Raw genomic sequence first — 25,424 nt, 5'->3', positions numbered from 1 at the left:
AATTTTTATCCTAAATTTATAGAATAACCTCGCAAAGATTAAGATATGTTATTTCAGGAGTGAAGGCTCGTCCCTCTCCATTGTTAAGGCATCACCTTTACAATAAAACAAACCCATCCATTCACAAATTCAGTTCCACTTCTAGGGTATGATTGTATAGTACCTTTTCTACTCCAGATTTAAAGGAAACAAAGGAAACCAAATCCTTATTCCTGGAAGATTCTGAAACATTGGTTTCTATGAAAAAATAAACAGTTATTATATTTGGTTTGCTAATGAGCAGCCTGAATGATTTTACTAAGAAACAATTTCCTAAATATGCCGCTGCAGCAAAAGAGCTGGAACAGCCAAGTCCCAATTTTCCATTTCCCACAAGAGGTGTGTGTGTGCAGCTGCTGACACAAAACCCACGCCAATCCAGATGCCAGCTCTGATTTATAAATTTGTTCTTCTAAAATGGAGCCAGCCAACATAGTCCTGCCCTCATTACTGCACAGCATTTGTTGCCTAACTATAGGGCAACTGTTTTATCAGAACATTTCCTGGAGAAGTTTGTAACTGACTAAGAACAGATGATGGTTTTTCTTCAGCAAGAGAGCAGCCTTGAAACAAAACTTTCCAGGTTTTTAAAGACATGAAGTCCCAGAAGTCTGCAACTCATCACCATTAGTGCCTCCACAGTATCCCTGCAGTTAGTGGAGAGAACAACCTCCTTTCTGTTGAGCCAACACAGAGTGAGCAGCTCTCCTCTTTGCTGTCTACAACCTGCTGAAGCAAGCAAGGCCGTTGGCAGTTATTAATAACCCCATCTCCAGACATGCAGAAGTGTGTAGTCACGCTTCTGAGCTGTCCTTAAGCAATTCCTGTCTCCCTACCAGAAAGTTGTAATCCGTCAGAACATGCTTCTAAGAATAAACTCGCAGACATTATGTGTCAGGGAGGGGGTAGACCTCATCTACTGTATCCTAAAAAATCTTTTTATAGAAACCATCTAAAAATAGCCTGGAAGCTTAACAGGGAATGTGGTTTAGTTTTTAAAAAATAAAAATAAAGTTCTGCTGTACCTTCAATCGCAACCTTTTAGAACCAGGATTTAAGTTACAAGATTTGCCATTAGAGTGGTGTGTGCTTCAAAAGCACACATTTCCAGAATAAAATCATTATAGAAATACCCACAGGTTACCTCTAATTTAAAACTAATTATGCAATGAGGGTATAAAATCAGGGAATCTGAAAAAAAATCTAGTGAAGCCTGTTTTATGAATTGAGATTCCAGAGGGCTGTCAAGTGTTCCCAATGAGTTCACACAAGGGACAGAAGATTGCAACAATTTCTGATGAACCTTGCAAGTGATATTCTATTGCAGTGATGTGAAAGAGAAGACTAAAGATGTGGTAGCACTAAGCAACAGATACCAGTAATCCTACTGGTGGCTGCCCTCCTGTTTGGAATCAGAAATTCCCCCCTGAGAACCACGTAGTATTTGCTATATGGAAAAAAATACAATATTTGAAAACAAACAGAACAGACTGGCACGTGGTGCAACATTTATTAAAAAAAAAAAAAAAAAGAAAGAAACTTCAAATTCAAGCTCTTTTGCTGTTCTTTACCATCTCATGGATGAATGAGCTCCTTAGCTGTTAACAGCTGAATACCACCAGCCTATAAAATCCCACCGTTAGAAGACTTGTTGGTCACATTCATCAGTAACATCAGAACCTCTTTTTCAGACTTGTGTCTGAGGAGAAAGAGTGCGCATACCCGTGAGTATGTGTCTGTATGCAGTCCTCAGAAAATACATATGGCACTGAAGAGTAAAAAAATTGTTTTGATAAAAGCAAATAAATTGATATAGGAAACAGTAAGGCAGGAGCACCAGAGAAGACTTATATTGCCATGACAACTAATGTACTCAAGCATATCAAGATCTAGTATTTTTTATAGAGGGGGCAATTTTCTAAGGGGCTAGCAAGAGGTTTTTAAAAATTGATTTTTCTAACAGATGCTACTCAATATAGAGAAGATAAGTTAAAAAAAAAAAAAGTGTCTTACACTGGAGAAAACAGCAGGTGTGATTTGCAGTGGTCTCCAGCTGTGACGGGAGCTAATTTCAAGGTTTCCACTGGACAGCAAAGGATTTTTGTCTCCTGCATGGATGAACAATATCCTTTTGAGAAGGCATCTAAGAATCAGAGGTGTCAACCAGTCATCATCATCACTGAGTTTAGGCAATCTTTTAAAGAAGCTATGACAACTAAGTTCTGAGCACCTTCAAGATAAGTCAGAGAAGCCTTAATTTTACTTAATATTTCCTAGGAAACTAAAACAAGGCCCAACGTGGTTGTGTCACAGGTTCACACACAAACACACACACGTAGCACACATGACAGTGTTCTGTGCTAAGGGACCAAGAATCCTGAGCAGCAGTTCCCCCGTTGTCGTAATCTGTTCCTGGTCATAAACTTGGCAACAGCCACTTTGAAGTAATTCAGTTTATCCCCACTATGCCTGAAGGTCACTCCTTAAATGCCGTTTCACTCCTTTCTTCTAATTTCCAGACCACACTTGTTTCAGACAGTTTATAACCATTTATTTATTTTTGTCAACACTGCTCTTGAGCTTAAAATCCTCAGCATGTATTCTTTGTCCATCAGTATAACCAGAATCTTGCTTGTATTCAGCTTCGAAAGGCTGTTCTTCATCCAAGGGCTGCCCTCATCCTAGTACAAGGACTTCCTTGTGGGAATAATGAGCTGGTACACAGCAAATGACACACAGAACTGTGTTGCTTCTGTTTGGTGCTTGAGCCCAGATCAGACCCCTCTGTAGCTGCACGCAGAAACTTGACGGGAATGATGGAGAGAGCTGTTCTCCACAAATGTGGAGGAGCCTTGTAGTGGAGATGTGATCTCCCACCTCGGTTCCATCTCTCCCAAGTAGTATGTAAAACGTTTTGGCCCATCTCTGCCCCCCTCGTGCGTTACTGAATCTCATATTGCAAGAAGGCCCAGAATGGATGTCTTCCATCTTCCACTGTCAGGAAAAACATTCAAAAATAAACCTTTGCCGCTGCTAAAGGGAACAATCGGCTCTTGACTAGTGATTTCTGGCTATACTTGTGCTACACCTCTGGAAGTTACCAGTGTAACGACAGCTCTGCAGCTACAGAACATGGTTAGATGTTGCTGAAATTGTGAGGTTTCCAGCGATGAAATTGCTGTACCGCAGCCAACGACCAGAAAAGGTGCACTGGTTTGAAGATGTCTGGAAGAGGTCGCAGCCTTTTCGGGAGGTATTATCCGAAACTCTCCCTCTTCTGTGCAAGGAACCGAGACATGGCTGGCTGATGGGAGTTCGAGATGGCTCCTGGGTGTGTGAAAGCCATGGTGCCACGTCAGGTACTAGAGCACCAGGTCAGGTAATTGATTTGTGTCTCTATTCCTTGTCTTTTATCAATGTTCTGTAAATATAACACTGTCTTTGAAACGCTTTGGGACTCGGGTCTCCGAAAGAACCAAAGCAAGCAGCCCCAGAGCAGCACTGGGCCCGTGGCATTCAGGCGAGTTTTCTGCCTGCCTTAAATACCTGAAATGCGCTATTTCACGTAGGTAAAACCCAGGCCTTCCCCGCGAGGAGGTGTGACAGGTACTGCCAAGGTTTTCCAGCTGAACAGAGGGGGCTGCTGCGGCCACTGTGTAATTTAACCCGGAAAGCAGGCAGGCTATGCTCACAATCTTGCGAAATAACCCATAAAGTCACAGATGTCCCTTCAAATGACGGGATTTGAGGGGTTTATTCCACAGCCGATACACCCCCTCAGCGCCTCCACCTCAGGACAGGCTACCGGAGGCGGGGCCAGGTAGGGCGGGAAGCCCCACCCGGCGGGAGGCCCCGCCCACCCGCACTACGTCTCCCGGCGTGCCGCGGGGCTGAGGAGCCGCTGCCGCCGGAAGCGGAAGCGGACTCGGTGCCGCTTCCGGCGCGGTGGCCGGCGGCGGGCCGCTGAGGGGAAGCGGCGGCGTCCGCGCAGGTAACGGGCGGGCCGGTGGTGGTTGTTCCCGCCTGGCTGCGGTCGCCGCGGTCGGGCCGTTTCGCCTGAAGGGTCGCGTTGTGCAGCGCTTCCCTCCCGTCCCCACATCATTTTTGCAGTTGATGACAACGTCGCGCCTGGCCGATGAGGGGAACCGCGAGCTAGGCCTGCGAATTGGGCCGGGGGAGGGGGGCTCGGGTACTTCCAGAGGGGTTAAATCGCTGTCTAGCACTCGGGGGGCTTTGTTTAGTAGCCTGCAGATCCGTTTTTTATGAGGGGTACTCTTTGGCTTGCTTTGGCGGGTTAGTGACTTTTTAAGCTAAATATTTTCTTTAATAATAGAAGTGGCGGGTTTCGCGTTCCCGCTTGCTGCTGAGGGACCGTGAGGAGTTTTGCGTGTGCTGTCGCAGGGGTGGGAGCGCCCCCGTTTAAACTGGGGAGCTGGGTGAGGTGCTGGAGGCCTGACCTTGGACAAGGTGGGCCCCGTCCGCCCCATTCCTCACACCTCTTCTGTTAATGAGTTCAGAGGAAAGTTATGAGCAGCTCTGGAGGTGCTCTGTGAGTGTTCGCTGACTTCAGCAGCGCTTGTCACCGGTAAAGAAAACCATGAATGATTATTTGTCGAAATTGGAAAACGTACGCTTCTGGTGATGTTCTGAAGCGCTAAATACAAAGTAGTTTTAAATAGGTCTTGTTTCTCTTTTTTTATGAGTACGTCTTTAAGCTGTCTCCAGTTATGTTTTTTAAGCACCGTTAAAAGTTTCCCTTTGAAACAATTTTTTTTCCCTGTAGATAATGAAAACTTAAGATCATCTTTATATGTGTCTTTCCGCTTCTGTGAAATTTGGGTAATATTTAGGGTATTCTAAATGGTGTTTTCGTAGCTTTTAGGTGTGTTGCTTTTGAGATGGATGAAACCAACTGTATCTAGAGTGTTTGTTAAACCACAACAAGTGTTATTTATAAGTACTTCTGGTTTTGTACTGGGTGATGATATTTACATTGTGAACAGGAAAAGCATGGTTCAGGAATAATTCTGTGGATTGTGCTGAAGGAAGGATGCAAAACTTAGGTGGGTGAATACCAGTAGAAAAACTGTGAGAAGACCCAAGCTTGGAAACTTTTTTTTTGAAGTTAATGACGTACCTTCAAAGAGTACCTCTCAGTAAATAAAGTCATGTACCACATTTGACTATTAAGGAAGCAGGTGCCAGTATCTTAAATAATAAGGACTTCTAAACAACTGATAAATAATGACAAATAGACTGCACACATTTTATTTATCCTTAAGATATTCAAGAAATTAAATTGTAGGTCTTTTGTACCCTGAACAGTTACGAAACTGGTTTCTTTCAGAGGGTGTTCTGCAGAAAAAAAGGATACGGTGTCCAGTTGAGTTCTGTCTTGTCCAGGACTGGTTTCCTCTCTGCTGTCAGCATGGCAACATCGCTCAGAACCGCATGGTCCAGCCTCTTCTGGATGCGTTCAGTAGCAACCTGTAGGCGGGCCCCGCTACAGAGTAAGTAGTGATGAAATTGTAGAAGTCCTATATTAAAACTTGTTCTTTGAGACTTTCTGTCTTGTACTGTTTAAAGTAGTGGCAGCGTGGAAGTGAATTTTCACTTGAACAGAATCAAGTCTGATATTCTGTGTTCTCTGCTGATAGTTAAAGGATATCTTGATTTGGTTTTTGATGGTCCTCTAATTTATTAATTAGCTTGTAAATATCACCCCTCTTACCGCTGATTATACTTGAAGATTTAAAGTTATTTTTTCAGATTTACAAACAGTGGTGAGAATAGGCTACAGTAAAATCTCATTACTTAACATAAACAGAGAACAAGTGAAAACAGGCAATATTATTTCTTAGATTTCTGTCCGTGTTTTAGATGTCAATAGAAAGATGTAGGGGAGATAGTAAAGGTGGTAGAAAAGACAGGAATGGAGAAAATATAATGGAGAAGTTACATTTTAGAGGTTAGTGGGCAAGGAGGGGAAATAAATCTTAGGAAGAAATACGAACTATTTACAGTAATATTTTACCAGAACTCAACTTAATAACTAAGAATGATTTAATTGGAAGAACTGAAGCATGGAAGTGCTAACAGAAATTCTAAATTTAAGAATTTTATATCTAAAATATATATTTAAGTATATTAGCTATATCTTAAATGTAAAATTCTTAAATTTAAATATTTCTGAGAGGAAAAAAGCTACACAAAAGTTTTTTTTGGTTCTTTCAGCTTTCCCAGTTTTGACACACAGAATGTTCTCCCCCTCCATTATGAACAGCCAAGAAGAATCCTGTTTGTATTAAAACTAAACATGGTCTACATAAAATAACGTGTCACAAAAAAGCTGAAACCTTTTTCTGACTTATTTGAAAACAGAAGGCTCAGAACATGCAAAGACTTAGTTCTTGTGATCATAATTCAGTTCTTGAAGTGTAGTGGTAGAAGAAGCTTGACTCAGAAACTTAAACGTGGATTTGTGTTAGGTTCTGGCAGTAAAGGAAGGGGTTTGCCAGTAAAAGTCAACTACAGGCACCTCCCAGGCCCATCTTAGGCATGCGTACCTACACAGTTGTGGAAGGCAAGATGCCTATGGTATGGTTCCTATACAAGGGACTGTTACTATTTGTCATGGTTTAACCCCAGCCAGCAGCTAAGCATCACGCAGCTGCTCGCTCACTCCCCCCCCCCCCCCCCCCAGTGGGATGGGGGAGAGAATCAGGGAAGTAAAACTTGTGGGTTGAGCTAAGAACAGTTTAATAGAACAAAAAAGAAGAAACTAATAATGATGATAATAATAAAAAGACAATAAAAGAATTGGAATATACAAAACAAGTGATGCACAATGCAATTGCTCACCACTCGCTGATTGATGCCCAGTTAGCTCCCAAGCAGTGATTCCCCCTCCCCCCAGTTTATATAGTAGGCATGACATGACATGGTATGGAATACCCTTTTGGCCAGTTTGGGTCAGCTGTCCTGGCTGTGTCCCCTCCCAACTCCTTGTGCCCCTCCAGCCTTCTCGCTGGCTGGGCATGAGAAGCTGAAAAATCCTTGACTTGGTATAAACACTACTGAGCAACAACTGAAAACATCAGTGTGTTATCAACATTCTTCTCATACTGAACTCAAAACACAGCACTGTACCAGCTACTAGGAAGACAATTAACTCTGTCCCAGCTGAAACCAGGACACTATTTAACACCTTACGTTAGGTTTACAGTTGGACTTGATCTTAGATGTCTTTTCCAGCCTAAATGATTCTATGAAAAATTGGAAATGGAATTGTGGGAAAACTCAGTTGGAAGGGACTTTGGGTGGTCTGTGGTCCAACCTCCTGCTCAAAGCAGGCTCAGCTCTGCAATCCCACCAGGTTGCTCAGGGCTTTGTCCAGCTGGGTCTTTGAAGTCTCCAAGGATGGAGACTGCACAAACCTGCCTGGGCCCCAGGTCCCACTGGTTGGCTGTATTCACAAGGAAAACATTTCTCTACCTATCTAGTCAGAGCCTCTCACTTCAACTTATTGTTTCATGTCCTCCCACCATGCACCCCTGTGAACAGACTGGCTCCCTCTCCTCAATAGCCCCAGTCCTCATACACAGTTGCTGGGGGCTGCTCTTAGGTCTCCCAAAACCGTCTCTGCTCTAAGCTGAGCCAGCTCCAGTCCCTCAGCCTCTCACCACAGGGCAGGTGCTGCAGCCCCTGACCATCTTGGCAGGCTTTTGCTGAAGTAGTTCAAGTTTATCTTTAATAAAAGGGCCCCAAACTGGCCATAGTATCTGGATGTTGTCTGACAGGTGCTGAGTAGAGGGAGATAATACCTTCCCTTGGTCCACTTAGTACAGTCCTGGATGCTGTTGGCCTTCTTTTACTACTTGTAATTCTTGGATTGCTTTCCTTGGAGCCCAACAGGAACCTGGGGAAAGGGGTAAAGTTCTCTAGTGTTACAGCAGGACAACATCTTGCTATCACAAGACGTTATACTTTTGTGTTTTGTATAGCAGTTGCCAGCAAAGTATGCATTTGATTTTTATAATAAATATTGCTATGAATGAAATTATGATCTTCCCTGTAAGTCATAAGGTAATGTTCTTTGCATATGTAAAAAATACATGCTAATGGTGAAATCTGTAGGTATTGTGTTCATACTGTGATTTTTCTTAGGAAAAAGTACAACTGGAAAGGTAAATGTAGGCCATAGCTACCAAGATACTGTATTTTTTGATTGCACTAGAAATCTGTGTAGTAAAGTGAACTTCTGTTTAGACAGTATTTGGATTTTGTTAATCTAAAACTGAGTATGATTATAATCCCTGATTAAGACTTAGAACAGAATGAAAATGTAAGCATTCTTAAATTTGGCACAGCTCTCTGTTTTTACATTAGTGCTCTTTACGTGTTTGTTTTTGGTTTTTTTTTTTTACAGATGGAGCAGTATATCATGCTTGCCGTAAATCTACATACTCAGTTCTCCCTGAAGACTACAACTGGTACTTAAAGGCACTTTGATGCGTGGCCTTTTTATGTAACACTTATTCCAGGGCTACTTTCTCTGTTGTGAAGTTGTCATATAATGGTATAAAATACATCTTCTGCCACTTTTGGATATTTTAACTAAAGTACTGTTTCTGATGATAATGATTGTGAAGTTAGTATTTAAAAAAATGAGTGTAATGAAAAATCATGCAGGACTCATTCTAAACATGGTGATAACACCAGGACCCCTGCAGTTTTGTTTGTGGAACAGCAAAAGTAGCTAAAGAACAGTCATTTTCATTAATGCTTGTTGTTAAGACAAAGTCCAGGTATTTTTGTACTGCTGCATGGGAAACTTGAGTAGGAAACTGGAAAAGATGATACAAATACAGTGAGAAACGCAGCATCCATGTCATACAAGGTTTTAGGAAGCTAATGTGTCATGGAAGTTAGTAAGGAAGAAGGGTGAGAAGAGAGTCATACTCCCTCAAAGAACCTCTCAGTAGGACTTTTTGTTCATCATGCTCATCATCTTTTACCAACTCTAAAAGCTGGAACCCCAAACAGAGCTTTGTTTCCTGTTCTTTCTTTTGTAGGTGCCATACTGCTTATAAAGGCATGTTGTCCTAGAGATCATTATCCCCATCTGTTGCTACAGTTTTGTATGCAAGTATTCGAAGTGTTAAAAGACTTTTTCCCAACCCATATTCCCAGCTATCTTTAATCCTTTATTTTACCCCTTTTTTCCTCTCCATCCAAAAAAAGAAACTTGAAGATGGCTGGGGAAAAAAAAAAAAGAAGTTCAGATCAAGTATTTGTGACCGTTATTTTATAAGGGTTTATTTTATAGAAGATTCTTAAGAATTCATAAATGCAAGATCAAATCTTGTTTTCTTCGGGACTCGGACTGCTTAGTTGCTCAGCATTTCTGAAAATTGTAAGGGATATATTTAAGAGTCTAAGTTTTTATTTTTATAGCAAGGTGGAACTTGCAGTGACGTCAGATTTGAAGACAATTGTCTGCTACCACCCTTCGCTTGAGATTCCATACGAGCATACAAAAGTATGTCCAAATGTACACATTTATATTTCTTACTCTCATAAAGGCATAAGTAGCTCATAATTTTGAGGGCATCTTTTTTTTTTATTTGAAATACTGATGTACTTTTTAGTATGTGATCAGCATGTCTGTGAAGTAAGCAAATGACCAATATAGCTGCTGTCATGAGCAGGACCTTATTCTTAGTTAAATTGAGGGAAAGTTGCAGAGTAAGAAATGCTCAGATATCACAGCATGTAGTAACTCAAACAGAATTAAATGAGGCATTCAAATACTTGTGCACTACAGAGAAAACTAGTGTCTGTCTATGAGTGTACTCCTCAGGGAGGATGTTTGAAATGCAGGTTATGGTTCACACATCCTACTGTGTACAGATGCCGCAGTCTGGGCAAGAGGATGTAAAGGAGTGCTGCTGCTGTTTTCAACTTGAGCTTTAAATTCCATTCAGCACTCTGGGTTCATAAATCCCACAAAGAACTTTAAATACTGAATTTTTATCTATCAGTAGTATTTTCAGTGTGCTTTTTATACTGACAAAAGTAAGTCTACATAAACTTTTCTAGTGTACACTTTTTGTTTCAATTTCTAGTTCTCATGAGCTAATAAAATACTGCAAATGGTAGCTACATTGCTGAAGTACCCAATATGAAAATTCTCCATTGCAAACTTAAAATTTAGCACTCTTTGCCTGCAAGTTACATATCGCTATTTTTAAACCTATCAGTTGCATCTCTCAGGAAAAACAAGACTAAACCAAGGAAAAATATTTGTACGGTGCTAGTAGTTAGGTTTCAGGTCATGAACAAATGTCTTGGTCTTAGCAGATGCACAGGTAATTAGGAAGTGACATTCTTCTCGAAGGTACAAATCATCTAAAAGCTTTTTTAGTAATGAAGATTGTCACTGAATAAATTTCTAAGTAGGAATAATACGAGTACTTTTGTATTAGTAGAACTGAAGCTTATGATTCAGCTAGTGAATTGAAGGAGGAGATCAGCAATAATGATGACAGGAGTGCTGATTTTAGGGGTAGGGTAATCAGCTGTAGCACCTGGGTTAATTAGATGTTTCTAGACATCTGCTCCACAGTGATGTGGCTTTGTTTGGGGGGGTGTGGGGGATGGTGATAAACAGCCTTTACAATTACAGGCATTCTTCTGTATTCCTTTGGTTTCAGCTGTTAAGAGTAAATTGTAATGCTATCTATGTAGCTTGGCTTTTTGATTTTCTCAAAAAAAAGAAGAAGGAAATACATACACTACTGTCTTTATAGCCCATACCACGGCCAGATCCAGTGAATAATACAGAAGAAACCCTTGATCAAGTTTTGAAATCCAGATTGAATGAAAAAGAGCTGAAGAACAAGAGAGGTCCTACAATTGAAGAGCTCAGCAAAATGTTTTACACAACAAAACATCGCTGGTATCCTGTGGGACAGTAAGTATTTTCTTTTCAATGTTTGTTCTTTTGGGATGTAAAAGGAGATACAGGAATAATTTAATGACTAGATTCAACCTAGGTTAAGTCATGTGAGACAAGATACTGTTAGCACATGGGCTACTACGTAAAATCTTAAATGCAGTGTTGTGTAAATGGAAGACTGTATTTCATAAGTTTTTTTTAATGATGACTCTTTGCAACTTTTTTTTGTAAAATGTGTCATGGAGTAGGAATTTTTCATACCATCTAGTTAACTACTGGTTTGGGTGATTAATATTAAAGTTGCATAAGTGAAGTCAGCATAAGAGAATCTAGTATGTAAAATATCTTCAATGAATATAACCAAATACAGCTTGGAAACATGAATTGTCTATTCCTTAACAGCTTTTCAGAAAAAAAACTTAATGGGATGATTCTCAGACCTAAGAATAGTAGAGGTTTTTCATTTGAAATGGTGAAAAGTGCACCTTGGTGTGCCTTGTACTCAGAAAGCTAGGAGGAGGAGAGGTGCAAATATGCATGACTGAGCTTAAAGAACTATATACATTCAGATATACCACTGGAAACAAATGGCATTCTAGTTTGTGTTACTCCTTTCCAGTCCATGTTACTGCACCTTTTGGTAGCTGCCAATTTATAGCTATGGAGACTTGATAAAGGCAGATTTATTTTTTTTTTTTTTGTCCACAGAAAACTTTTTTTAATTACTGTGTTTTGGGAGTAGATAAAAGGAATGAAATTGTAGAACTTTCTATGGCCAAAGGGGGTAGCTGTCACTTTAATGAGCATCAAAGAGGATCTTCATTGTTTTAGGGTGGGCAATTAAGAGGAAAGTAGGGATCATTTTTGTTGTGAAGAGTTTGTTTTTTAGTTTGTCTGCAAAATATTACACTATTTAATGTACAGTCTGGCATAACTCCTTTAAACATCAAGTCTCTTTGTTCTGTAGCTATCATTTTAGCCAAAGGAAAAGCTGGCCATGTAAGAAAATTAACTTCACACAAAGGATTAAGAATAAACAGCAGCCTTTGTACCTATTCAGCTGTAGAATTGATTGGATTATTGCATGCTTGTAGCAGATGTAGCAATAGAAATGAGTAGCGTTATGTAACTCTGTGAACAACAGAGATTACATCTAATGAGTGCTCGTGTGTCTTGTGTCTTGGTTACTTGTGTAACCTCCAGATCACTCACCAGGGGGAAAAATATCAGGAGAATCGAAGACTCTCCAAAGCTTGCATTCACTGCAGCCTTTTTTTCTTCTAGGTATCATAGAAGACGCAAGAATCCTAATCCTCCTAAAGACAGATAATGAAGATAACTTCTTGTTCATCAGCACTTTGCTATTAGTCTTTATGGGAAATAAAAATTACAGAATGTGAGATGTTTGGCAATTCAGTGTGAGTGCTATAACTAAAACATGCATAACTAAATTTGACTCTTACTTTCTACTTCAGCTAGTTGACAGAAAAACAACAAAACTGCACTGATCAAACAAGGATCCAGTGAAGGCTATTGTATACGTGTGGTCAGTGAATGTGCTAGTCTTACAGCTGGATTTAACAGGTGATGGAGTGCTCGATTAAACTAGGTCAAGGGCTCATCGTTGGTAAAGTGAATGCATAGGAGTAGTATGTCAAAATGGGAAGTCTGGAACTGGACACGTTAGGGTTTGGTGTTACTTTGGGGGGATAATTTAGAAATGTAGTAACTGAAATGCAGGTGAGCTTTAATCCTGAGGTATTAATGAAACAGTATTGATGAAAAAATCATGAGTGGTATTTTTGAAAACGATGAAATAGTTTTGCTTTTTCTGTTAGACTTGTAAGACATCTGATTCCATGTTTAATCCTACATCAGCCAAGTGATTGTATTTAAGGCTATTGTCATGTACTGAAAACTGGCCAACTAATTGTTAATTGTAGCTTCCAAGGCATAGTAAATCACCCAGCATTCCCACATATCTGAGAGAACTTCTGTGTGTGTTTGGGGGGGGGGGGGGGGGAGAGGTTGGTTTTGTTTTTTTAACCCCACCCCAACTACTGCTCAATGAGGATGCTATATTTGTATAGAAACTGGAATAGCTGTAAGCTCAGGGGAGGAAGAGTTCTTTGCCTCAGCAGGGTAATCCGTGAAGACTCCCAGCTCTTTCTAGCTTACCTAGGGAGAAGGATTGGCCCTTTGTTATATGAAATGCTTTAAATTAATGTCATGTGATACTACTTAATAGTTTTAGCATTTTGTAGTACTTAAATGTTTCTGCTATTCTAATATTCTATGTCATCTAGCATTTTTTTCTCAGGAAAAGGAGATACTTTACTCCAGTCTACAGTTTTAGGCATCAGCCTTCTTAGAGAATGGGCTAGCTTGGAACATTGTGCCTCAGCAGAGATCCCAGTGACTTCATTAAGTCTTCTTAGCAGATCCTCATAAATAATCAGAAAATAATTGTCCAATATATGTCATACATTTTGATTGTATTTCCTTTCCAAAGCAACTTGGATAAGCTAGGAAGGTTCTTGTTTCTTCTCTTAGTCTAGTATAATTTTGCCAGCATGTGTTATCTACACATCTTGCTAGAAGTTGAGTACTATATAAAGTCTCTAATCCTGGTCATTGTTACTATAAAGAACACTTATTTTCTAAAGTTATTACTCAGTAAGCTTTTTTCCTTTAATTTCCTTTAATTGTGAAAAAAGCAATGTTGGATGTGTGTAAAAAGACTGCCTTTAAATACTTCTGGAAAATTTTTCTGTAAAGCTAGTCTAAGTATTTATCTTGGTATTATTTTAAAAAATGCATTTTTAAATCCAAATGCCAGTTAGCTGATAATGGTTTATGATGGCAGAGCATGAAATTGTTTTGCTTATTCTCTCTGTTAGGCTTGTAAGATCTGAGTCCATGTTTCAGCCTACATCAGCCAAGTGATTTTGGCTCTGTATTATACGATGTGTTGCTCGTGTGGTAACAAACGTGCTATCATGAAGGAATGTATTGTGTTTATGAAAAGGATTGCTGCTTACTCTGCAAGTTCAATCACATGAAAATAATTATTTTTTTCTACCTAGAATATAACTTTGTTAATAGTTTTTAGTAATTTGTAGTACAACACATCGTAGCATTTTCATCAATTCATGGTGCCTGGTACTGACACTGGTCCATAAGTGAGCAGCTTACATCTTATGGTTAGTGTTCTGTTGCGTTCCAGTGCATAAAATCGAGCCCCCTTTATTTCTGGGAAGCTGAGACCTAATTTGTCACTGTTTGACTTCACTCCAGCCTAAGAAAAGATATCCTTGGATTAATTTAAACTTTCAATTATTTTTCCCCCTTCTTCTCCCTGATACTTTTGCTTATTGCTGCCTAATAATAGTAAGACATTTTGCTTTACAGAAGCCTTCTGTTACCATGTTTGTCTGTTCTTGCCTGTCAAACCCTGTTTTTGACCAAACATCCACAATCACTGCAGAAATGTTGGATTTCTCAATGTTTCCCAAACATTTTTGGATGCTTTTCAGGCATTTTGAGGGCTAAATATCTGTGATGTGCTGGACTGCTATCTTTAAAGTACTTCCTCTTCTGACCAGTTACTGGAAACTGAGTCTAAAACACGTTCACTATGTATACCCTCTGCCATTTTGTTACTACATTAATTCATAAAATTGGTATTTTAAAATCTTTGCCCACATTACGCTGCCACTCTCAATCTTTCTATGTTCTCTTCTACTAAATCTTTCTCCTGGGTCATCTGAAGCATGACCTAATTAAAATCCTGCTCTCACAGTAATTCCAAGCAGTCCCCCTGATTTTCTAGGCCTTGAACAATTACATAAAGCTGCCTTCTCTGTTTCTCTTCACTTGAAAACTTGGAATTAGAATCAATCCATTTAATTCTTGTTCCCCTTCTACACAGAAGAATAATCCATCTGAAAGTTAGTTTGGGATTTCTGTTTTCTGTTGCTCTTGTTCTTTGTAATTGAAAACTTTAATTGCATAAAATTCACTGAACGTTAAGACTGCTCTGGTGTCTTTTATCCAATTTTAGGCACTTAGCCATTTGCTTTGTGTCTAGTAGTTATTAAGTGTTTCAGACCTTATTAGGCTCATTGCTGTGGAAATTTTTTGCCTTTTCTGTGGGCAAATTGTTGTTCTGCATATTCTTGGTACTACCACCAGGAGGCAATCTTGCACAATAACGCAACTGGATTTGTCTGAAACCATAGAGGATTTAGCTGTATCATCAAATTTAATACCATGAGAGATATGCATTAGCTGTTCTTTGCTAAAATTTGTAAGTACTTAAGAAAAAAGGAGCTCCCTAGCAGGTAGGAAAGTGGTTGGATTCAAAGGGTCTTTTGTGGGACTTGCCTGTTTGCTTTGACTGATTTGACTTTTGTAATGTGTAGCAGAGATGTATGTTCACACTTAAAACAAAAAAAGCCCCACCCTCCCGGTTGTGAAGAAATGAGCCAACAGTGGAGCAGTAATGGGACCCCTTGTAGTCAACTGAAACAAAAAAAGTACATACCTTCACAAGGCAGGTGATCTTATTTTAAGATTTTACTGTCTAGAATATGTCACACAAATTGTTCTCTGGAGGTGCTTTTTCCTTCTTGTCTATGAAGGGAGCATGAAGTTTAGCTGAGATGCACTTGCCTGTATCAGAGCAAAGGAAAGCAGCCTTACTTTTTTTTTTTAATTTAAGAGAGCATATATGTAAAAGAAAAATACTCCACTTAAGATAAAAACATTTTTGCTGTTTCTGCTACCCTTTGATAGCATGTAGTCCATATATAGGAACTCTTTGTTTTCTGTATAGAGTAATTCACACATGTTTAATTTGTAGTTTTGAATAAATTGTGTATACGATTTCAATCTTGCCTCCTTATATTTAATCAACATTCCAATGCTTAAAAGGTAATAATTAAGCTGTTATTTTTTTGTTTCATTTGGTGTGTAGTCACAGGACAAATAAGATAGTTTCTTATTTTATGTATCTTTATAGCACCTCTCCTAATGAGCTCATGATCACAACTGTTACTTCTAGGTACTTTCAGAAAAATGAACACAATAAATGATAATTTACTGGGTAGTTTGCACAGAATTATCTGAAAATTTCAGTTTACACAGAATGTTAGTTCCGCTGTATATAACTGCAGCTGTTAGGACACTGCATGTCAGAAGGTGGGAGCTATGTGGAAGCTGCATGAACCAAACAGTGTGTTTGGTCAGCAACTTTGCACTGCGTGGCTTCTAGAGAAGTAAAAGTTTATGGCCTGGAGTACCACCTTAAGTGTCATGATGTAGGTGAGAAATGATAATCAAGGTATTGCAAAGTTTTTTCATTGCCTGGAGGCACCACAGGAGGTTGGAATGGCCAGTAGAACTGAGAAACTTTGCCAACTAGTCTTTTGGAAAAATCAAGTAAGTAAACAGTTGTGCTTATATTCAGCTTTACTGTTTGTCAAGATGAAAATCAGTCTTGGGTCAGAGGCAGTTTACCATTTTAAATAAGGCTGGTTTTGACGGCTACCGAAGTTTACAGTTCCTCAGCAAAAGAATCTCCCTACCAGTAAAATATGAGATATCGTAGAAAAAAAAAATTCTGGAAGAGCTGCTGCTTAGCATCTCTTCTGCCAAAACTAATAAAAGTTTAACCAGGTAAGTATCACGGAAAATTTAAATAAACAGTGAAAAGTGACTGTTAAATTAGGCTACTGCATCAAGCCATTAGCATGTAGAATAAAAATTAACGTAAGTAAGAGATTAAACTATTAAAGCATAACCCTACTATACAAACATTTCCTACTCACGCTAACAAAACAGAGCTTTATAGTTTCATGTAAAGATTAGTGTTTCTTAAATACTGCTAGTCTTTCTCATTACTCAAATTTATGTTGTATTTGTTTAAACAAATAATAAGCTAAGTAGCATTTTTCTAAAGTCAACATCTGTAGGAGTTATACTGGATCAGAGCTGTGCTGCAGCAGTGATCTTCACCTTCTGGTTTAATTAAGACACACTGAGGATTTCAAATGAGTAATAAACTAATACCAGGAAAAAATTTTCATTGACCCCCTAATTAGTTAACAGTTGGTCAGTACACAGTAGCTTAAGACTTTGCATCCCTTTTCATATTTTTTGTTATTTTGTAATTTTTAATCCTGACTGGTTTAAGTACGGGTTCACTTGTTATTTTCCAAGAGTACCTTGTATCTTTATAAAACTCCCTTTCTCGCACACTGTTTTTCATACAGTTAAAATCTTGGCATTAGTGATGGGGAAACTGAGGGTGGCAGCAAGTTCCAGAAGTTTTAGAGTTAGATTAAGAAAAAGGATTTCCTATCCAGAGTAAAGGCACAGTGCAAAATTCATGCAAAGTTCACCATAAGCAGAGATAAGAAAAACAGCAGAGAAATTCCCTTTCTAGAGCGTATATTTTTATGTTCAAATCTAAAGTAAACATGCAGTGTGTTGGCTGCATGGGTTACAATTCATTGACTTTTTATGGCCATATTTGTTGAAGAAAAATATTTGAAATGAGCCCAAAGAGGCCACTGGTAAGGCTTCACAGTGGCCTGTGAAGAGAAGGGCAGTGGTGGTCCTGATGGAGAGCAGCTGTGCTTAGTACCTACACAGTGCTTAGCCAGTCCTTGTCCAGTCTGAGGGCAAAACCTTGAATCACTGAAATTAGGTGAGTGTTTTGCTTCAATAAAATCTTGATCATAACTCATGACTTCATGGAAATGATACCTGAGAAGCTTTATACTTTAAGAGCGAAGTGTTTATCCTGCAGTCAAAATACCTGTGTCTACACTACCTCAGCCAGAGGTGGTCCCTAGCAGCAGACTGATACTTGGGGTCCCTCTGAGCATCTCCTTACTGCTGCAGGCCGAGGAGGAGGCTCAAGCTCCGGCTGCTGATCCCCGCACCTCTTTGGTACTTCCCCCAGTTCCACCTAGCCCTCTTCAAAGCAATGGCTGCGCGCCCCTGCAGGGAGAGTTCGCAACAAGTGCTGCTCCCAAAATCACGTCTTGTTTGACTTTACCCTACGTGCTCTTCGAAACTGCTCAGGCTAACTGTGCACCCTCAAACATTACCGCATCCCAGAACACGTAATACATACCCTCGCTAGGAAAGCACTTTTCTCACAGGCTGCAGTACAGTTTCACATAGTTTCAGATACTTCAAACCAAAAGATACACAAAACCCCTAGAACTGCACGTTGGGTCTATAGGGGCACCAGAAAGAGTCTAAGGAGTACTGTGGGATGTGAATATAGGAGTCTGCTCTAGGGGGAACTAGTCCCAGCTAGTGTGAATATAAGCCAAGCCTCTTAGCATCTATGACTTTTTTTATTTAGAAATACAAGCACGCCCTCTGAAATCAGGTAGTTGGGACCCACATTGTTTTTACAGATAACCTGAGCTCAGATTGTCTTCGTCTGTTTGGACTATGAAGTCTGAATGAGTCTGGTACAGGCTTAGCGAGACATGCAAAACCAGCAACTCACGTAATTACTGTTCTTTAAACAACCTGAGTCATCAAGATTGTCCAATCCAGTTGAGAGATGCCCCAATTGTGACTCCTGTAAAAATAAAAGGCTTTTTCTTCTGGATAAACAAAATTAAATATGCAGAGAAAAAAGTGCATTTCTCTAAACAAAATCTAGATTTAGGAGCAAGTATCTTCAACAGTCCACATTGGAGTAAATGAACTGTACCAAAGATCACTAAATGACAATGTTCTGTAATTCTCAACCTTCAAAAGATCAAAGAAATCTAAAGAAATGGTTCAAGTTGAGGCATTTGGCAAAAAAATGAGGTGAAAGGCTTTCAAAGTTTTCTGGAGGAAAAAAACAATAATTGGACATAATTCTTAAGATCTTCACTTAGGCATTACTAAATAAAAATGCTGTGTTTCCATTTCAGGGCTAGTGAGATGTCAACAAAAGAAAATAGTGATATAAAAACAAAGAGCTGTTTTTCAGTTATTCTCAGGACATAAGGGGTTTATTTATTTAAAAATCTGTGACACTGGCAAATAAGCTTTTCACTTTACATAACTTGCCAGGTGTTGTTTTGGTTTTTTTCCCTTTTCAGCCGCACTTACATGATAAATTAAATTTGCTAGAAATAAACTACCAGTTCAGCACAGATTTTTTAACAATTCATCTCTTTATCTAGCATACTCTCACCCCCTTAGAACAGCCCGAGGAACTGATCCTGAAAATGCCCAAGGAGATTAAAAGATACGCTTCAATTGATTGTTGAAGTATAACTGTCAGAAGCATAACTGATCAGTCTTGTTTGGGGAATTTAATTGTTGTTGTCCATCAGCCAGTCCAAAGGGATTTCATTAACATCTCACTAGTACCTCTGGAATTTTGACTAGATTGTGAAAGCTTCTAGAAATAATCTATTTTGAAGTGTTAAGTATATAAATGCAAATTGAGTGGAAACAGCTGTTATTTACATTCTCTGGACACAGGATTTCACTCCCTGATGGATAGAGAAAAAGAAATGCCATTGAAAGAACATGAAGAAATTGGGAAAATGTGTATCTGGTAAAAATAGATGCAATGGACCCCATTGTCGGGTGGTATAAATTGGTATAGCTTCACAGGTTTGCCACCGTAACAATAAATAGCCCACCTGTCGGGAGGACTTGAAGAGGTTCACGTTTTTCTTGGAGAGAAGGAGGAGAGGTTGAAGGAATGAACATGCTGAAAACAAAAGCATATGAACAAATTCATGTTTCAGCCTTTTATGCAATGGCTAACAGAGCGCCAGGCGTTTTCAGAAATAGTCTCACAGAACAAAGCCACCATTCACAACAAGATTTTGCTGTGGACTTCTGGTAGTTCGAGATTATGTTCTGGAAAAATTACAAAAGCTCCTGAAAAATCTAAGTAGCATATTCTAGACCAGTGTGCCTGAAAGTGGAGGACTGTGCTGAAGGGAAAAGAATGTGTGGTGTGAAAGCTCACCCCTTCAATGAACCCTAGCTTTATCTTTTTACTGGCCTGGCAGAGGCCCTCCTGCATGTCGCCTGTACGTGTCCCCCTTCACTTACCTGGAGCAGATCCCTGCCATCACATGTTCCACTGGAAAGCTCACGCTCCCTCCTGCCATGGCTGCTTCTATCTGTAACATCACTGGCAACCACCTGGAGTAACATGAACAGTAATAGACTGTCCTCAGAAAAGGTTAGGCATGTTTAAAAATGTAACAAAACACGGCTGTTAATTTCATTTGGACCAAACCCACTCAGTCAAATCAGGGTTAGGAACCTGGGCTAGGGAATTAAAGGTGGGATTGTTTTGCTGGGTTTTCCTTATAGAAGGGAAAAGGAGTTGCTACAACCAACACAGCTAAAGCTCGAGCACCACAAAACCACTTGATTCTTAGAGCCTGTAGAGTGATTCCCTCCAGGATTAGTTCTGTTTGACTTGGGATTGCTTTGTGCCTGCCAGCACACAAAAAAATGTCATTAACACAGGCAACCATGTGACAGAAAATTAATTCTTGTTCCATTTTAGATACAGACTCTTGCCTGCTGTTCCGTCTTATGCAAATGATACATCCAATGGCTAAATGCATCCTTAAGTTCCTTCCCAGAACAGAGACCGATCCACAGCAGCCGGTTTTGCAGCTTCCTTCCGTCTAGCATGATGTGGCCTGAAATGCTGGGGAAAAATTCTGCTGTGCCTCAGGCATCTTTCTGGATCAAATTTATTCCCAGAGGGATAATTTATCAGGGAAGTGAGCTCTGAGGAGAATGCTAAAAATAGTGTTAAAATTTTGAAATACAGAGCAACGGCACTGAAAGTCAGAAAAGATGTCTAGCCCAAACTCGCACTTTATGAAAGGCTTTGCATATTTTGTAATAATTATGGATATGATTTCCCCTCCCCCCTTCATTTACAGAGAGGTAATAACAAACTTCAGCAAATCTGAATTTGGTTACACAGAGCCATCTGTTAATCCTGGTATATGGCAGTAGAGGGCATCTAAGGACTTCAAGTCACATATGGTAAGGGATTAAAATCAGATGGCTGAAGGAGTTGCTACTCTCATCCCCGACCATTCACCCCACCCCGTGACAGAATTTGCCACCTCACGACCAAACAGCTCATGAAGCTGCTCCCGAACGACTGCAGTTCTGAGCCACGCTGAAACCGGGGTGGATCTTAACACCCCAGACTGAAAGCTGACCTTGTTTAGGGTGAGATGTGTGAGTTAAATTTCTCATCCCTGCTGCAGGCAGCGCTCTGCCAGAGCCGCGGGAAGGATGGTTCAGGTACAGTATAAGGGGAGATGGTAACTGCCTCAAGCAGTCTATCCAGTTTTATCTGCTACTGTTTGAGCTTTGATTTCCACATACACCTGGCAAAACTGCTTACAGGAGGGGCAAGCAGTCCTGGGAATGGACAGGCAGTGCCAAGAAAAGGCGAGCTGTGGACCAACGCTCTCTCCTTAACCAGGAAGAGTAGCCCTGTGTCTGTTTCCCCTGCTGAGCCCAAAAAATGCCAGTCTGTCTGGCCTGTATTTCAGTTTACATCCTCACAATGTGCCAATGAGTTATAGGACGATGCCTTGAGCCTTCCTGACAAAAACCAAGCACTAATCATGATAAATAAAGAGAGAGAAGGTAGTTGGCAGCTAGCACTGTTTTCTTGTCATCTGTTCAGGTTTGTATGATGTTCCACGTCCAGCCTCTCTTTATGCTGAAGCGGGGAAAGCGGCCATGCCTGTCTTGAGCCAAAAGAGGACAACACATCAGGGGCAGGTCAAGTTCATTACCTGACACTAACACTTAACGCACTAATCTGAAAAATGTACTCGATCCGAGCAGCATATGCACATACATACCACAAGCAGCATATTTTCAATTAACTGTAAGAAGTTTAAAATTATATAAATACATTAGTGCATGTTGATTATCCTGTTATTCAAACTCCTAAATACAGCAACATGTCAGGCCTTATGCTGAAGTCTATTATAGCCTTAGTCTGAAATTTAAAAGTGGCTCATGCCAAGGAAAAGGTTCTACAACTCACTTAATGATTCACAGTACTCCTGAAATGATATTCATCTGTCTGCTTTCCATGGCAGCACTTTCAATCATAAACACTTAATTGTAGGAATTCATCCTCAAGGCCAAATAGCTCTGGGTGAATTAAACAATCTTTACTATAAGAACTAGAACAGTGATTTAAAATTAATCTTTTTCTGATGGGAGACAATTTATTCAGAGACATATAACCCAGTTTCTTCTTTATTTTACTTTGCACTCAAAACTCTCTCCTTTGGAGATAGCCACTGCATCACCTGTTTTAATTTTCCTTATTAGTTGCAGAACTGACTCTTCGCCAACAAGAGAACTTTAATTACTTATGGATTGGCAGAGCACAGGAGAGCTGCTTGCATGCCATCCGTCTGTCAGGAAAACTTTTTTCACAGACATTACTTGCTCTCTTTTACTTTGAGAAGTAGGACTCGCAACTGGCAAGAAAACATCTCAAGCCTCCTCAAGCATAAAAGGCTTGTTTTTTCTGGCAGCATCTAGGATGAGAATGCAAGATTTCACAGTGCTTTCAGCTGTGCTATCTCTAGGATTTTTCTAAAACAAAGACAAGAGTGTACGTTTCTCCAAAAATCCAGAACTTCAAAGAGCATGGTTGTGAACATGTGTATGTGTACGTATACACCTATACACTCTTTCTCAGGCATATACACACTTTTTCAGCCAAAAACCCCAAGGTAAATAAGTATTACAGTCACAGTATCTTATAATCTGAGTATTGAAATCCATAGCAAATACTCTCCTAGTAGTTGTTTAAAATTACTTCTATCAAAACTGTTCTTGCCAGTAGTCTTTTTTTCTATTGTGTTCATAAAAAGGAAGCATGATAGGGAAGAAAACACTGTCAAAGCATGTATATTTACAAATTATCCTCAGGCAACTTTCAGCAATATTTAGCTAGTTCTAGTCAGAGTGAAAATGGATAATTCACAAAATAACAAAGTAACAGACCAGAATTCTGCTGTTTATAAAGAAGCCTAACATAGTATAAGGTGAAAACTGCTGTGTAAATTAACTTTTTTTTTTATACTTAGTACCCTGTGTCACCACATTCCACTTTTCCTTATCAAGTTCAGCCAAATTATTTTTATGTTATTTTGTTTTTACTTGAAATTGTAAATAGTAAATTAGAGAAACTGTAAAAGCACTACGTTTAATGTTTTTAACTGAAGATCCTAAGTATGTCTAGATAACCTCTTACTCAGTGGAGCTGAGGCCTTTAGATGCTACTGTAAGTTTTAAATAGTATAAAGCACATGATGAGATGAGAGAAGGATTTAAATGCCACCTTTTTATGGTCAGAGTTTCATACTTGCCGGTGATAATACATCTACCTATCCACTGAACTAAAAGAAATGGTCCTTCTTTTTCTCAATTGCCTCTGAAAGAAAATAATCTGGATGTTATTTCAAAGTACTGCTCCCTCACTGCTATCTCTTGATGGTTTGCTTTTAAATTACAAGTGCTGTTTTCTTCTAGAACATCACTGATTCATAGAAATTATTCACTGAATTTTTTATTATTCTCCTTTAGCAAATGTATATTGTCAAGAAAGATAAAGTGTTCGCATCTGAATAGATAAAAATGGCAGGAAATAAGGTGGCAGCTGGTTAAGAGTAAAATTGTTTGGTATACATCATAATTTATTTCATCAAAACATTCTGTTCCTCGGGCAGCTGGAAAGAGCAGAGTGATCCCATTTACGAAAATATTTGTTTTCTTTCTGCTGTATTTATTATGTTTTAGGAACTCTTTGTGAAATAAGCAAACCTTACTCCTGACTGCTGCGTGAGAAATTCTCTAAGGGCTCGCGTTGTGGACCTTGTTCATGGTGTGGAGCTACAATTAACTTGTTCTAATTTGCTTGAGATAAAGGCTCAATAGTCACATTTCTCTGCTCGAGAACCAGATGTGCTGCCTGACCACTGTAATCACAGGACAGGGAGGAACCCTGGCAGTTATACACTGCTATTTAGATCAGGTCAGGTAAACACTTGTTAAAATATGGTCAACAAATAGAAATACATCATAAGCAATAGCTGGCCTTTTAACTAAAGCAGATTTTATCTGACCAAATGGTATGTCATGGATAATGGATAGTCTGTGCTGCATCTTTGGGAAGTAAGGATGCAGAGAGCAAGGAAAGGCCCCTTGTATTCTTCCAGGTAGCTAGAAAAATCTAGCTAAATAAATCGGTAAACCTTTTCAGCAAATCAAAGCAAAGGTAGCAAAACCAGCTGGGCCAAAAACGTATTACCCCCTCCTCCACTTACATCATATTATATAAATAAATCAGCAGGCTAGCTCTCCAGTAAAGTTGGCATACTTTTCAGGAACAAAGTGGAAGTCATTTCTAGCAACAGGCACTTCACACTATTGTAAAAACATTGTTGCCTCCTTCCTTGGTCATGAAAGGGATTTTTGCCTGAAGGAAAAATAAAAAATAAATCCACTCGTCCCTCCTCTTCTCTTTTTGAGCACTTAGGTTTGAAAACAAGTCAGAAACATAATATATTCTGCTTGTGATTTTCAAGAACTCTTAAAGTTGATGTTTTCACTACTAATATAAATCTCGATTAAAAATTTCTACTATATGGATGATATACTGCCCAAACCAAAACGCTCATGCACAGTAGAAAGTATCTGGAAAAGAAATCAGAGATTCCGTAAGTTTGTGCCTTTCATCTCCAGTCAGCTGATACGCCTCTAAAACTGGCTCAGAAGCATTCATAACTGTATACATACAGGCAATATTTCTCCTAGAATTGCTAACCCAAAACATACAGAGTAAAAATAAATAAAGCACTTGGTCTGAATTGTACTTACAAATTTTCAATCCCCATTTGTATAAACTAGTTTTCTCTTCACATTAGTGACTCTGTTTAGAAGAATCACTGTTTGTTGCATGGCAAATTAAAAAAACCCTTATTTTGTTTACATGATGGAAAGCTGAGTTTTCAGTCTGCTGCTTCTTTTCTCTTTCTCCATTTCACATCCTTCTCCTACTCCGTTCTAATTTTTTATATAGTAAAACACTTAAGGCAGACCAAGCATGTATTAAACATCCTAATCCCAAAGAAGCTAAAAAGTATCTTAAAGTAGTTTCACGTACCACATGTGGCCCATAATCCCAAAAGTAATTTAATTTAATCACCTTTTCTTACCCTTAATTTTTTTTTTCTCCCCTGTGACTGTGTGAAAGACTTACACGCAGACAGAGGAGAAAACCAGCTAACTAACATTGTTGAAAGAAACAGTGAAATACTAACTTATTCCACCGAGCCTATAGTACTTATGGAAGTCTCATACCAGAGAATAA

General features: G+C 39.3%; 1 protein-coding gene and 1 long non-coding RNA gene across 3 annotated transcripts in view; one reads left to right on the top strand and one right to left on the bottom strand.

The window, feature by feature from the left end:
• Positions 1-5,277: 5,277 nt before the first annotated feature.
• The window catches only part of LOC138682518 (uncharacterized), a 46,512-nt gene continuing 26,365 nt past the window's right edge, over positions 5,278-25,424 (bottom strand). For both annotated transcript variants that reach the window (XR_011322630.1, XR_011322629.1), the window contains 2 exons: positions 20,093-20,185; positions 5,278-5,542 (listed from right to left, as the gene is read on the bottom strand). This is a non-coding gene — a long non-coding RNA (uncharacterized lncRNA). The remainder of the gene's footprint in view (positions 5,543-20,092; positions 20,186-25,424) is intronic.
• On the top strand, positions 5,393-15,031 carry MRPL42 (mitochondrial ribosomal protein L42). The gene is made up of 5 exons (XM_009920844.2): positions 5,393-5,549; positions 8,468-8,531; positions 9,496-9,580; positions 10,851-11,014; positions 12,284-15,031. The coding sequence occupies exons 1-5, from the start codon at positions 5,468-5,470 to the stop codon at positions 12,327-12,329; spliced, it is 441 nt and encodes a 146-aa protein (XP_009919146.1). The 5' UTR covers positions 5,393-5,467; the 3' UTR covers positions 12,330-15,031.

The sequence above is a fragment of the Haliaeetus albicilla genome, chromosome 28 (genome assembly GCF_947461875.1).
Source record: "Haliaeetus albicilla chromosome 28, bHalAlb1.1, whole genome shotgun sequence".
Lineage (NCBI taxonomy): Eukaryota > Metazoa > Chordata > Aves > Accipitriformes > Accipitridae > Haliaeetus > Haliaeetus albicilla.
The sequence above is the reverse complement of the archived record's forward strand: the minus strand, read 5'-3'. Positions and strand labels throughout refer to the sequence as shown.

Bases quoted from the DNA above. Each gene is read 5' to 3' on its own strand.
- MRPL42 (XM_009920844.2), top strand. From the start codon at position 5,468: ATGGCAACATCGCTCAGAACCGCATGGTCCAGCCTCTTCTGGATGCGT. The intron at 8,532-9,495 runs GTACTTAAAGGC...TTATTTTTATAG, and splicing joins CTCCCTGAAGACTACAACTG to CAAGGTGGAACTTGCAGTGA. The intron at 11,015-12,283 runs GTAAGTATTTTC...TTTTTCTTCTAG, and splicing joins CGCTGGTATCCTGTGGGACA to GTATCATAGAAGACGCAAGA.